Here is a 12,777-nt window from a genome sequence, read left to right on the forward strand (position 1 = left end):
TTCTCAGAAATCATTTGTATCCATTAGGCAGAGTGAATAAATCCGCTCCAAAGCGGAGTTTAATTTGCGAACTTGCTGAAGTGACCATCAGCACGTGTGATTTCGAATAGCCAATAATTCGCTAAACATTTGAGTTCCATTCAGTTGTGGCAGTGTTTGCAAACAATCAGTCAAACGCAGAGTGCATCGCGCGCCCCTTTCCCAACCACCGTTTGGGAAAATGACAGTCATGGTAATTACCAAGCGCGCCACCGACAGGCTGAATTTCACTGCCTGAAAGCTAATAACGCCGCCAATAATTTGCACACAAAAACACTTCGCGTTGATTGACTGCAGAGTGACGGGTGGTGCATGCAAATGAGCACGAATAAAAATTACAGGCCAGCTCGACCAATAAAGATGTACGCGTCAAAAATAAATTGCGGCCATACATGGACTCGTTCCAAGCCAGCTAGAATAAATTGAGGCGGAATTTATTACTGATCCGTGTTAAAAAAAGGCCGTTTCACGCCCGCGGCCGCGTTCAACGCAACATATCCATATTTTCATTTGAAAAATGGGCTCACCTCCGCTCTCCTTGCCAGTGCGGCAGTATTTGGCGATGCCAGGCTCGTTGGTGGTCGGCGCGCCCGAAACGTTCGTATCCCTGGTGGAGAGGTTGAGCAGGATGCTCTTGAAGATCTCGCTGGAGCGCCTGAGCTCGGCGAAAATGCTCCTCTCCACCGGTCTGAGCAGGTTTTCGTTGTCCGGCGAGAGGCAGGGCGAGGGCGGGCCGGCGGAAACTTCTTGCACCACGGAGGGCGGCTGCGAGATGTTGGGGCTCGACTTGACCGACACGCTGCGCCGCTCGTTGAGGAAGCGCTGCGTCTGGCTGAGGTCGACTTCGCTGTCGAGCGAGAAGGAGCGCTGCCGCGGAAGCGACTTGCTGATGTGCGCCTTCCGCTTCTTGAACGGACTCGGCTGGCCGCTCTCCGGCGTCAGCACGTTCGGGTTGCCCGCCGAGTCGCTCAGCCGGCCGAACAGGCCCTCGCCGCCCGGCTTGGAGCCCTGTTGGTCCGGCTCGAGGCCGTACTTGAGCAGCAGCCGCACCACGTCCACGGCGCCGTGCATCACGGCCACGTGCAGCGCGTTGATGAATATTGAAGGAACTTCCGGCTCGCGATCATCTCCATTCGCGTCTAACCTGGGGGACAAATTTACCGAATGCCAAACAATGTCCAAGCAGAGGAGACCTTAACGGACCACTTGAAGTATTTCTAATCTTTTTAATTTCTTTGAAATTTACAAAGATAAATTACAGGGAAGGAAAGTGTGAATAAAGAGGGAGCACGTTCCTTCCTTTCCTCTAATGCTCCATACATATCTGCAAGAAATTGGCCAGACCATCATGGAATTTTTACTTTAGAATTCTCATATAGAAATATTTTGGCACGCATTTGCCAGGAAATTATAGCCATTTCATCTAACCACCGTGTATATTTTTTTATTCCGTAAAAGAACAGTTTTTAGACTTTGATAGCAACAATTTTATATTTATTTCGAAGAGAAAAAAGGTTAAATATTATACTTTTGCCATAAATATCGAATCTGCAAATGAACAACAATGATAAACAATTACGTGTCACTTGAATTAATTTACCTAATCGTCTATCATAAGTTTTTTAATATCATTAGGAAGATTCTAGGAATTATCTTTAGGACACTTTCCTTAGTGACATCATGATGTCTCCCAAATCGATATGCGTTTATACGATCTACTATTGTTGACTTGGTGGGGGTAGGGGTAGGCAACCTGCTCGTCGCACGTGCGTTCGGGTTGCCTATTTGTATTGAAATAAGCGAGGAGAGGAAATTTATGCGTGCATTGTGCGACGGCGGGTTCGATTGATCTGACAGGCAGACACCGCGGGGGATGCCTCGTGACCTCGATGTGCAAAGCTATAGTTCCGGATTCAACCGAAATTATGTTTGAGTTCAGCGGAAGTGGAACCTTGTTTGTACATTAGCATCTGAGCTGCTCTAATTGAGACGGGATTTATTTCTCTTTTGTCACTTTAAGCTCAATAAAATCATTCAATAATCCATCCCACATGGCCTGAGTTTACGGGATTGTTACGAGCAGCGATCATAATTAAAATTTACCTTAATTGCTGCAAACATGATATAGTTATTATCAAAAAGCGTTAAAAACTGCTAAAAAGCGAGAAAAAGTAAAATGTGGTTGGAGAGTGAGCCCGGTTGGTTTAAAATGTAATAATATGCACCTGCAATATCCGTTGCGGTGGATTTAGCAATCTACGATAATGACTCGGCGTTCAGCATCTGCAGCCTCGACATTGAGGCCCATGCATTAAAAATGCTTCCGCCAGCGAGGCAGAGTGGAGGCGCAGGCTGTGCAAACAGCGCCAAAAGGCGGCAGGGACTATGCTCTCTAATTTGTTTGACGAGTGCCTCCATCGAAAAGCCAATTTGAGCCGGCGGCCGGGGGAAATCAATTAACTCGCCTAGCACTTACCTATCTATAAGGGTCTTTGATTTTCTCAACAAAATCTCCACATCCTGACTCTGCGTCTCGCTGGAAGACTTGTCCAAAATGCTGCCGTGCAAATTAACCTGGAGGAAGAAAATGGCGTCGGCATGAATTCTAGACGAATGGCTTCAGATCCACTTCAAATTAATAAACTGACAGTCGAGTGGAAGTAATTGCAACTAATAGGATTTCTAAATACCTGGAACTTGTCGTGATGAACATCAAGAAATCTTTTGACCCGTAGAGTATCGTTTGTACGAATTGCTCTTTCCAGTTGAGTTGCTTCCAGACTCAAGTCTGTGGCGGAGGATGCGAGGCTGCAAAATCAATTTGCTTTTTAATGCCGGCGCTGCGGGTATTTGCTCTGCGGGATCACGTCGCGGGGCAGGCAGGCGGGCGGGCGCGAGTGTGCGAGCTGCCGGCATAAGGGAGCGAGCGAGCGAGAGTTCGTTCTGCCAGGCGAAAAGAATCTGTTTCACATTATGTATTTGTCTGCTGCAAATGTTGACGAATCTTCTTCTTCCTCTTTGCCTCGTAACGGCAGTAATGTAATCCGTTTGTTTGAAGAACGCGAGTTAATTTACCGGAAAATATTTGGAAAGAGTCGTCTTTCATTACGTCGCGTAAATGGCTCGGAGAAAAGAACATCGTGAAATCATCATCAGGTTTGGTTTGTGTGACGTTTGTAATGGTAAATATAATTACGTGGGTTAGCAGAGTAAGAACTTTTTTTTTTTTTTAAACCAAAAGACAAGGTTTTGTCGATCAGTGCCCTTATTGGCAGTAAAGAAAGCACTGCTGCCAAAAATTTTCTTGTCATTTAATGATTTCGATTCCACTAAATATGGACGAAACCTGAAGGGAGCAAAAAACGCCTTCTGAACTCAAAATTGAAAGGCTCGAATCTTACAATTAGTGCCAACTCTACTGGTTAAACCGGTTAAATTAACTTTGAAAGACTATAAAGTGTTCATTCGCAATTAATGAGACAATTTTATTTAGTTTGCCAATCAGAATTTACCTTTAGAGTGGAGACAAAAGTTTTGGCTGGAAATAATTTTCAAAACACTCCATTAAAAAAAATTATTATACCGAGCGAAAACATAACAAGGTATTGCGAAATGAAATTACTTAGTCAACTGCATGGGAAGAGCGTCATTTAAAATGATAGATGGAAACCATTAGAGTGCAGGAGCGCTAGTTACAACCTGCGTGTATTGTAGAGTAAATAGAATAAAAACCCCGTCGGACTGAAAGGGTGTGCAATCCACTTTACGCAGCATGATGTAATTATAATTTAAAAAAGCGTACAATTTTCTCGTATTTGCATTATAATCCCGCGCAAAAAGAGGGAGAGCGGAGCGGGTAGGCGCGGACAAAAAAGGCAAATATTACGATGAGTATCTCGCTCGCTCGCACTCACAAAGAGAAAGCCCGCATTCAGCTCGGCGGCGTCAAGCATTTTGTAAAAATGACTTGCACAAAACGCGCACGGGAGCAAGCGAGCTCGACGGGGGCGAGAAAGAGCCATTGCACCCTGCTCTCGGCGCTGAAATAGCACGACGACAGGTTACAAGGGTTTTCACTCTGCTCGGCCGCGCCTCGCAATAGGGCATGCGAGCTCACGAGCGGCTGCCTGCCTCATCTCCTGTCATAATAATACACTGCCGTGCAAGCCGAGTCAAAGAAACGGAAATTTAAGACGATCCCGCAAGAGCAAAAGACGAATAAAGCCACCACCACACACAGCCAGCCGTGTGAAACAAACACACACGATAAAACCGCAAGGGCTCATCAATTTTTCTTTGTCAGCTGCCGCGTGGCGAGTAATGGTTTGTACTTTTTACGGGTCTTGTTTTCCCGGGAAATTACGAGCAAAGGTCGCAGAGAGAAGATAAAATATTTGTGCACCCCGCTTTTTTTAAAAGGAACGGTAGAATAGATGCCACTGGCGTGAGAGGATGGCACCGAGCGGAAATTCTTAAAGCTACACCTGTGTTGCGTGTGGTTTCCAAAGGTGAGAATTTTTGTCTTTAGGAGCAATTCAATTATTACGTAACATGAACATATATATTTTGAAAATATCTGTATTTTTTAACTCAATTTTGCATGGTAAAAATGTGATAATTTGAAAGCAGCACAAAAATTCCACAAACGAGCGCTGGACAAAGAGAGCGGCTTCATACCAACGTTCAGAGTGGTAAAAGATTCAACTGTTGTTATTCCTTTGTTGGTGGCCAAATTTGTTTTTACGATTTATACCAATCGATCGATCGGACATTTACGTGGGCAACAGCAGTGTTGAAAAAATGGAACAATAACATTTTCCTTCCGCACCTGCCGCTTGACGAGTAATGGGTTTCACTCTTTACTGTACATTTTTTGCTTGATTAGGGAGTAAATTTAGTACCTGCATTGTAAACTTGCAGATTGGAAAGACAGTCTTGATGGGCTGAGATCTCTTCGGCTCTGAGGTCGTGCGGGAGGACCCGGGGTCAAGGGTGGGGAGGTTGGTGTGTTGGCGAGGCATGACGAGGCCGAGGCCGACGTCGGCCCCAGTTCATGAAGTAAGTGGTGGTTTGTCGGTCGCTCCTGCCGATCCAACTCCTGCTCGTCGGAAACAATGGAAACAAACGTCGATAAGTTGGCTGGCTGGCTGCCTGTGCCCCTCACCCCCGAGTTCACGCCAGGCTGTATGAAAATGTTGTTTTTGCCAACAGATACGCACGCCCCGTGATTCAAAGTGACGTGAGAGGGTCGAGCAGAGCCGGCCGTGTCGGAACTTCCCAGACAGGCGCGTGAAATCATTTTCCTTGCGCACAGGAAATAAAACAGACGGCTCTATACAATTTACGGCATTGACTGATAACTGATTTTTTTGAAGCCTCCAAGGGGCAACTTTGATATGGAAAATATTGTTGAAAAAGGGGGCTTGAAACTAAAATAGCATAAAAATGGACGAAATATAAATGTGAAGCGTTTTCGCGCGTGAAAAATAGAGCTCTCTAATATTTGCCGACTTTTAATTTGAATTTTATTTCATTTCAATAATTTTCTGTGAGCAGGAAAAAGCGATTTAAAAATTTTCAAACTCTAAAAATGATGAAATATCACGGATCGGAGGACAAAAAGAGCATGAGGTCAAGCAAACTTACACAGGAAATAATTCTCTGCTAGTAAATTGCGCCATACAAATTTTTCGACATAATATTAATTGTTGCGGGTTTTACGGGACAAGTTTGGAAAACTTTTAGATATCAATATCTCTTCTCTTCGTAGTGCAATTTCAAAAATAAGATCCCCTGCTATAATTTTAATAAGGGAGCACCCACCTTTGAACCTGAGCCGAGGATCACCTGTCCAAAGTCGTTCTGGATGCCGAAGGGATACCTGACCTCGGGGGCCGTGGCGGACGGGGGCGGTGTAGTGTCGGTCGGCGCGGGCGCCGGAGGCGGCGAGCCTTTGGCCAGGTTCCTGGGCGGCACGGGGGGCAGGCAGGGGGCAGCGCCGGGAGCCGGCTGCCGGACAGGGTGGATGATGGTTGGAGTCGATAACTTTCTTTCCTTCTTGGCGCCATGGATGGAGGCTAAATTTGATTTCATGACAGACGCAGGAGGCACGCGCTTCGAGCCCAGTCGCTGCAACCTCCAAGAGCTGCTGGGTGCTGGTCTGCCGCCGCCGCTGCTGCTGCTTGCCCTGGCCCAGCGCCGAGATTGGTCATCGTTGTTGGTTCAGCCACCTGCGAACCCATGCCACTCATTTAAATTTCACAATTTGCGTTGCTGATTTACAGATTGCTTCAAGCTTGATCAAAATAAGCCAATAGCGTAAAAAATTTGAATTGAATCCAATAGGAAATATTAAATGTTGCGTTATATATCTTTTATTTATTTCAGTTTTTTTTTATTTGAAAGAAATAGCGTGAAATAATCGCAAAAGGAGCATTGCTAAAGCCTATAACAACGTTATCACTTTCATTTATGTGGAAAAAATTGATATTTTGTTACAGTCAAGTTTTTATCTTGTCATCAAAAAGTTTTTCATTCAACAAAGATTTTTTAACTTTTGGTCTAAATATCCTCTACAATTTATAACAAAAAATCTATATTATATGCTTTTGGAGGTTTGCTTGAAAAAACTGTATTGGTTCATCGAATATGCGGTAGGTAATTTAGCAAATATTTCTCTACTGCTATTGATAATTACTATATTTCAGTATAGCCATGCAGTTTTGGTGAAAAGTCTGAGCAAAACAATGGTTTTCTATAAAAAGTAAACTGTTAGAAGAAAGGGCATCGCATTTCATCAAATCGAGATTAATTGTTTTTATCGGTTCATACGGATTAATTACTCTGGCCGCGGCCATAAAAAGCTTCGAATCAATGAAAAGCCCTTCAGGACCACTCGCAGATAATATCGTATCGATTGGCTGTGGCCGTTATACACGACTGGAAAAGCCAAGGCTGCTGATTGGGGTTATATCAGAGAGGCGCATAAAAACAGATGAAAACCCTCGCTTGCTGTGACGAATAACTCATTTTTCTTCGCATTCCCCGACTGGAAGCCAACCAATTAACTTTTTATGTGCTCCGCTTCTGGGAAGAAATGTAAAAGAACAGACAAGAAAAATAAGCGGCACGGGTTCGTGACGAACGCTGAACAAGGTCGAGTGGCGAGAGAGAAACGGAACGAGAAAATCAAAAGAATTCGTTTATAGACACTGAGACGAGAGAGGCATTAAAACCGGTGTAATTCGCGTGTAAGCGCGCGAGCCGATTAAACATTTCACTTTTTGACACTAAAGCGCGGAGCGCGTTTTTACGATGGACGGATGGCTGGGTGAACGGGTGAACGTCAACGGCACTCACGAAAGTCGCGGCCGCGTGAGGGGAGGGGTGAGTCGCCAAGAAATGATCGAAGCAGCTTGCTTGACTCGTGAGACGACGCCCGCTCGTTTTCGCTGGCTGCTTGCCTGCCTGCCTGCGTAGATCAGCACTCTCTCGTCTCGTCGTTCCACCAGCAGCGGCAATCTGCAACAAGCGCACAGAACCGCAAGTTAGTACTCGCGCGTCGCTCTTAATTACGATGCTGACGGGAATTAAGCGAATTAGGTACACAGTTAGTTAGATAGTCGGTTGGCACGCATGCACAAACGTCTTATCAAAACATGTCAACCTCAGCGGAGCGCATAAATTCCGCGCACTCTGTGTCTATGTGTGTTTGTGCGTGCGGGCGGGCGGGCGGGCGACGTCAGATTTTTACTTTTGCAACATCATCACACTAAATAACGTATAGCGCAACGCTCGCACGCACCCCCTCAGGACTACTTTGAGCGACAATTTCCCTCGTGTGCTTATAAACTCAAATACAACGAACGATCCAAATGGCTCGGTGTCTGCTTCGTTTAGGCAAATTTTCTGTCAGCCCTGCTCCAGTTTGACGAGCGGCTGATTTGCTATGCTGCTAAACAATGGATTCCAATATCAACGGGGAAATTCTCGATTACAGAGTTTATTTTTTTGTGAGGCGGCCGGGTCGATTTTTACAGTCGACTGCAATAAATGGCAATAACGGCGATTATATTTTGTGGTTATTCGCCTCCAGCACCAATTTCTATTCAAATTTCGGACGGAGTCATTGTGTCCAGCCTCGGTTCATCCAACAAAATATCGTATTTCCAATTTCCTCCATAAATCAGCCCATTATGATTTCAAAGAACTGCCGTCCCGGGACCATAATCCCCGACGACCCAATCCCTGATTACGTAAAAACCGTGCATCATATCATAGCCAAAGCCACGCGAGCGAGGGGAAATCAAAAATGTATTATTACATTAAAAATTAAACAGTATCTAAAAAAAACGAATCACACTGTAGAAAAAAATAGTAAAACGTTGTCTGATTTAACGCAGAAAGGATTTTGATAGCTGCAAGTGACAAAACTAGCTAAATCTAATCATGTCTCTCTGGAAAAAAGTTTCCATTTAACAGCCTGAAATTTAAAAAAATTTTAGTAATTGGAAAGATATGATGAAATACGTATTAGACACCACAGGAAAAATATGTGATATCTAAAAAAAATTATCGAGCTTTTGTGTGCGGGATTGCGAAGAGACGGATTTGTGTGGGCCGGGGCGGGAATCGGCGAGGCCGCGCAACAGCCAGCACCCACGCTTCGACCTCTGTTGAATAGCATTGTGTTCGCAGCCAACGCACGTGCTCTGACAAGGGACGTTTACCTTGGTCTGTCACAGCGCTTTCTCCGGCCCTCTTTTGACAACGTTTGCGTCGCGGACGACCTTTCGATTCAGCTGATAATTTATATCCTGATTAGTTTCTCCTGCATCCTCGTTTGCCAGTCTCAAAAACGAAAAGCTCCAATTAAAAAGTTTGTTGCAGATTCAACTTCAAGCTTGGTGTAATGAAAGCCTTTGTTAATGAGTTGCTTTTTATTCTCAAGTTGCCTTTTGAATATTAATGCCAATATCTTTGCAAGTATACACGTAATCCTAGACTGGATTTAAATTTAGATTATACTTTGATCAAAGCTGCTTCTCTCCCAAGTTGTAATAAACTTGCAAAGTCTGATCTACACAAAAGAATAAAAAAGTCGACAATGCGCAAAGATATTCTGGTCTTGTTCTTTTGCAACATTGCTGCACAAAAAGCTTGTGAATTCCGGGGTCTCGTATTTGACGGCAAAATGTAGTCTCCCACTCGCGCTACAGCGCATTTGAAAGGAGGCTGGGCGTAAAAATGGCATTTTGATCGCCGTGAGAGCGAGCGAAGAAAAAGTCTCAAATCTGGTCCCGGACCATTACTGCACTGCTCCGACAACGCGGCTGCCGCCGCCAAGATGACACGCAGTAGTTGACGAGAGGAAAAAAGAGTTATATGACGAGGCGGAATAAATAAAAACGTCAACAGTTTCCACGTCGAGAATATACTTTTTCTGCTCACATTCGCAAACGCGCAAGCAACAAACACGCGCTCGCTCGCTCCAAAATTAACTACTCGAGATAGAAATTCATCACGTCTGCTCGGCGGCGGGGTCTCGGTCCGTCGTGGAAAAAAGACACGCGCGGCGGCGCATTTGCAAGAAACACGAATAAAAGCTGAGTAAACGAGGACGGCTTTCGCAAAGTAGCGCGAAAGCCGCAACGACCGACCATCCAGCCGGATGATAAATTGCTGTCCTGCAACCCGCATGGTGTGCGTGTGTTATAAAAAGCCGTGTGCTGCATACACAACAGGCGCCCGCTCTCTCTGCTTGTGCTTCTCTCGCTTTCGCTCTCGCTCGCCACGCCAGGCGGCTCGCGTGGCCCGTTTAGCAGGCGGCGACTCAAATCTGACGTGTCGTCCGCCGACGACGTCGTTTGCCGCCTATAAGCTAATTAGACGCCCATAAATTTGCCTATCAACTTTTTCGATCAGACAGCCAGCCAGCGAGCCAGCGCGGCGTGTTGGCGTCCGAGTAATGGAAATATCACCAAGGGGCCTCGTGAAGGAAATATCGACGCAACCGACTCTCTTATTATTATTCGTTATTAACTCACAAAATATAGAGCCGTCAGCAAGAGTTTTTTCTGATTAAATTATTCATATCTACGCATTCTTTCAAACAATAATGCTCAGCATATATCGTCATCAGCCGCCAGCAATTGCATGTACACACCTCACACCGTAGAGCAGCTTGTCGGAAAATTTAACATGGCAACTATTTTATGTTGAAAGTCAGATTGATTTATCAAAAGTGAATTTTTAATTAAATCACTCTTTTTATGCTGGAGCCATATTTTGAAAGGAAAATTTGTAATGTCCTAGTTAGACTCAGAGATATTTTGTATATACATCTCTGGAAATCAGAACCTTTCTCAAATAGATATGTGTTACCACAAAACACGCCTGCCATGGTACCCTATTTATCTGTAGACATACACGCTGTATATCCCGAGTACAACAAAAAAACTGTGTTTTCCAACTGAACTATTTAGTCACTTTCCTGTGTTATTTGCGTCATTGTAAGAAAATGTGTATTGCAAACATGCGTTATTTATTTATCAATAAACATTTTAAAGAAATTCAATCAGGAAAATGAAAGAAGACAATTTGTCTCAATAAGAAAGAAATCAATAAAGGAAAAAAACTAAGCAAATTTGTAAATAATGAACAATCTCTTCCAATATACAGATAACGAAAAAACCTAATTCCTTCTCCCAGCTTACATAATTTTTAAATTTTTGTACAAAGCCGTGCTAATGTTTTCCCCCTTAACGAAGTAATCTTTCTTTTATTTCCTTGGATCCTTTCAAATATGTTGAACATATCTCCCTCTTGAAATTCCTAACTGAAAAAAACCGCCACCATACAGTAGTAAAACTAATCAATTTTATTTTCCTTGAGCCTTGCTACATTCAATAAGGAACCTTACTTTTGAATATTTTCAATTCGAATGCTATGGACCGCAAAACACTCGTCGTTTTGCTTGGTTCAATCAGAGGGTAAAAGCTTTCTCAGCCTTCTCGGTGTTGACCCAAGCCTAAGCACCATTTCAATTTTAAATTGGCATGGGACCACCGGATAAATAATTAATTTTTAGCCTCCTGTGCGGAGCCGCTCGAGCGGCACCATGGGTGATGAACTTGCAGGCGAGCGGAACATTTGGGAGGAAATGAGAGTTGTACTCTGGATCCGTTTCCGTTATATCAGCTGCGAATTTGCATGTGTAATAAGCCGTGTGCGGTGACTAAACTGAAATTACAGGACAACCTCTTTGCCGCCGAGAACGACTGCCAATTTATTTCGAGCCCAAGTTTGGGACTCGTCAGCAACAATCGAGCGCTGTTCACGGTCGGAATGACTCAATAAATACCGGTTGACAAGGTTTGCTTGTTTAATGACAGCGTCAGCTTCTCTAAAATCGAGGTTGACATCATTTGAAGCTGACTGTAAAATGCACACGGCTGCACAATGCCAGCAACGCGCAGCCCACATATCCTTCACACTGATGGTTTCGCAGCGGCGACGGACAGCAGCGGCAATTGATTAATCCTGTATGCCGACGATGGCAATGTTAACACGACACAAAAGGTATTCCAAACGTGCGAATAAAATATATTCCCTCCCGCACGCCGCAGCCGCCTTTGTGCAGTGAAGTAATTAGTGTTAGGAATTCGAAAACAAAGGCCTCGCAAGTGGCCTACATTCGCAGCGCGAGAGCACAATGGCAACGCGTTCCGCTTTCGCAACCCCTAGGAGAAAACGGTTGTTGATTTCGTCTGGCGCGCGAAAAGCGGCAATAAATTTGGGCCCGACGGGACGGCCCTCTTTCCTCTCTCGGAATCAAGGACATTATATAACAGATGTGGTCCGCTCGAGATAATCTAAAACGTGTCTATTGTGCAGCGGCCGGCATCAGCTGCGAGTAAAAAGTGCGCAGAGCCTACTGCAAAACGCCGGGAAGAGAGCTTAGTGCGAGCAGCGCTGCCCCAGCTAGCTCTATGTGTGTTGTTTGCGCGGTCAACAGGAGTGGCCGAATGCGCCCAGATTGTATCGCCAGAGATGTCAGGCCTCTTGTTTCGTTTACACTGCTTGCTTTTCAGTTATGGCCGATGAATGGAGCGGATAAATGCTGCTGCTCTAACCGCAATGAGTCCATTCCGCTTTCCTTGTTGAGTGCACTCATTAGGATCAGTCAGTCCCCTCGTTTCCGCAGACTGAGAGAAGCAACACTGGACGTTGTAAAGCTACCCTCTGCAGTGGTTTACAAAAGTCTGCAGCCATTTCTGTAGACTGTGAAATCGAGGACATTGTCGTATTTCTGAACAGAGAATTAAAAAATGGGATTTTACTGAAAAATTCTTTTGAGTTCTAAAATACTTGGGGATTTCTTCACAATTTCAAGAACACGAACGATGGCTCGCATTGCTGAGCGCTTGCACTTGCAATATGAGAATCCGGAGCGATGATTGGTGGTCGAGTGTGGGCAGATTTGCGCCTAAATCTGACTCTCTGGCATTGCAATGACGAACTTTTGGATTTGGGAGGATTGCTTTTGGCAGTCCGACTCGCTACTAGCATGCATAGCTCGAATGTCTAGCGTTTCAATAAAAGAGCCGGTGCGGGAGCAGTAACACGAGCTATAGTTCTTTTCTGGACTGGGCTTCCTCCAACGAGGTCCGGGCGCCCATGAAATTCGTTCGGGAAGATATTGGTACGCGGAATTTTCGCAAGGAGGTAACCCATCTC

The 12,777-nt window shown here is 44.8% G+C and overlaps 1 protein-coding gene across 7 annotated transcripts in view; it reads right to left on the minus strand.

The window, feature by feature from the left end:
- The window catches only part of LOC135939859 (uncharacterized), a 93,392-nt gene that overhangs the window by 46,981 nt on the left and 33,634 nt on the right, over window positions 1-12,777 (minus strand). For all 7 annotated transcript variants that reach the window (XM_065484450.1, XM_065484456.1, XM_065484454.1 and 4 more), the window contains exons 3-8: window positions 7,399-7,560; window positions 5,863-6,269; window positions 4,941-5,137; window positions 2,730-2,847; window positions 2,516-2,613; window positions 567-1,183 (exon numbers count right to left, since the gene is read on the minus strand). In XM_065484450.1, the coding sequence (XP_065340522.1) occupies window positions 567-1,183; window positions 2,516-2,613; window positions 2,730-2,847; window positions 4,941-5,137; window positions 5,863-6,132 (1,300 nt within the window). In that variant the 5' untranslated portion in view covers window positions 6,133-6,269; window positions 7,399-7,560. The remainder of the gene's footprint in view (window positions 1-566; window positions 1,184-2,515; window positions 2,614-2,729; window positions 2,848-4,940; window positions 5,138-5,862; window positions 6,270-7,398; window positions 7,561-12,777) is intronic.

Source organism: Cloeon dipterum, chromosome 3 (assembly GCF_949628265.1).
Source record: "Cloeon dipterum chromosome 3, ieCloDipt1.1, whole genome shotgun sequence".
Lineage (NCBI taxonomy): Eukaryota > Metazoa > Arthropoda > Insecta > Ephemeroptera > Baetidae > Cloeon > Cloeon dipterum.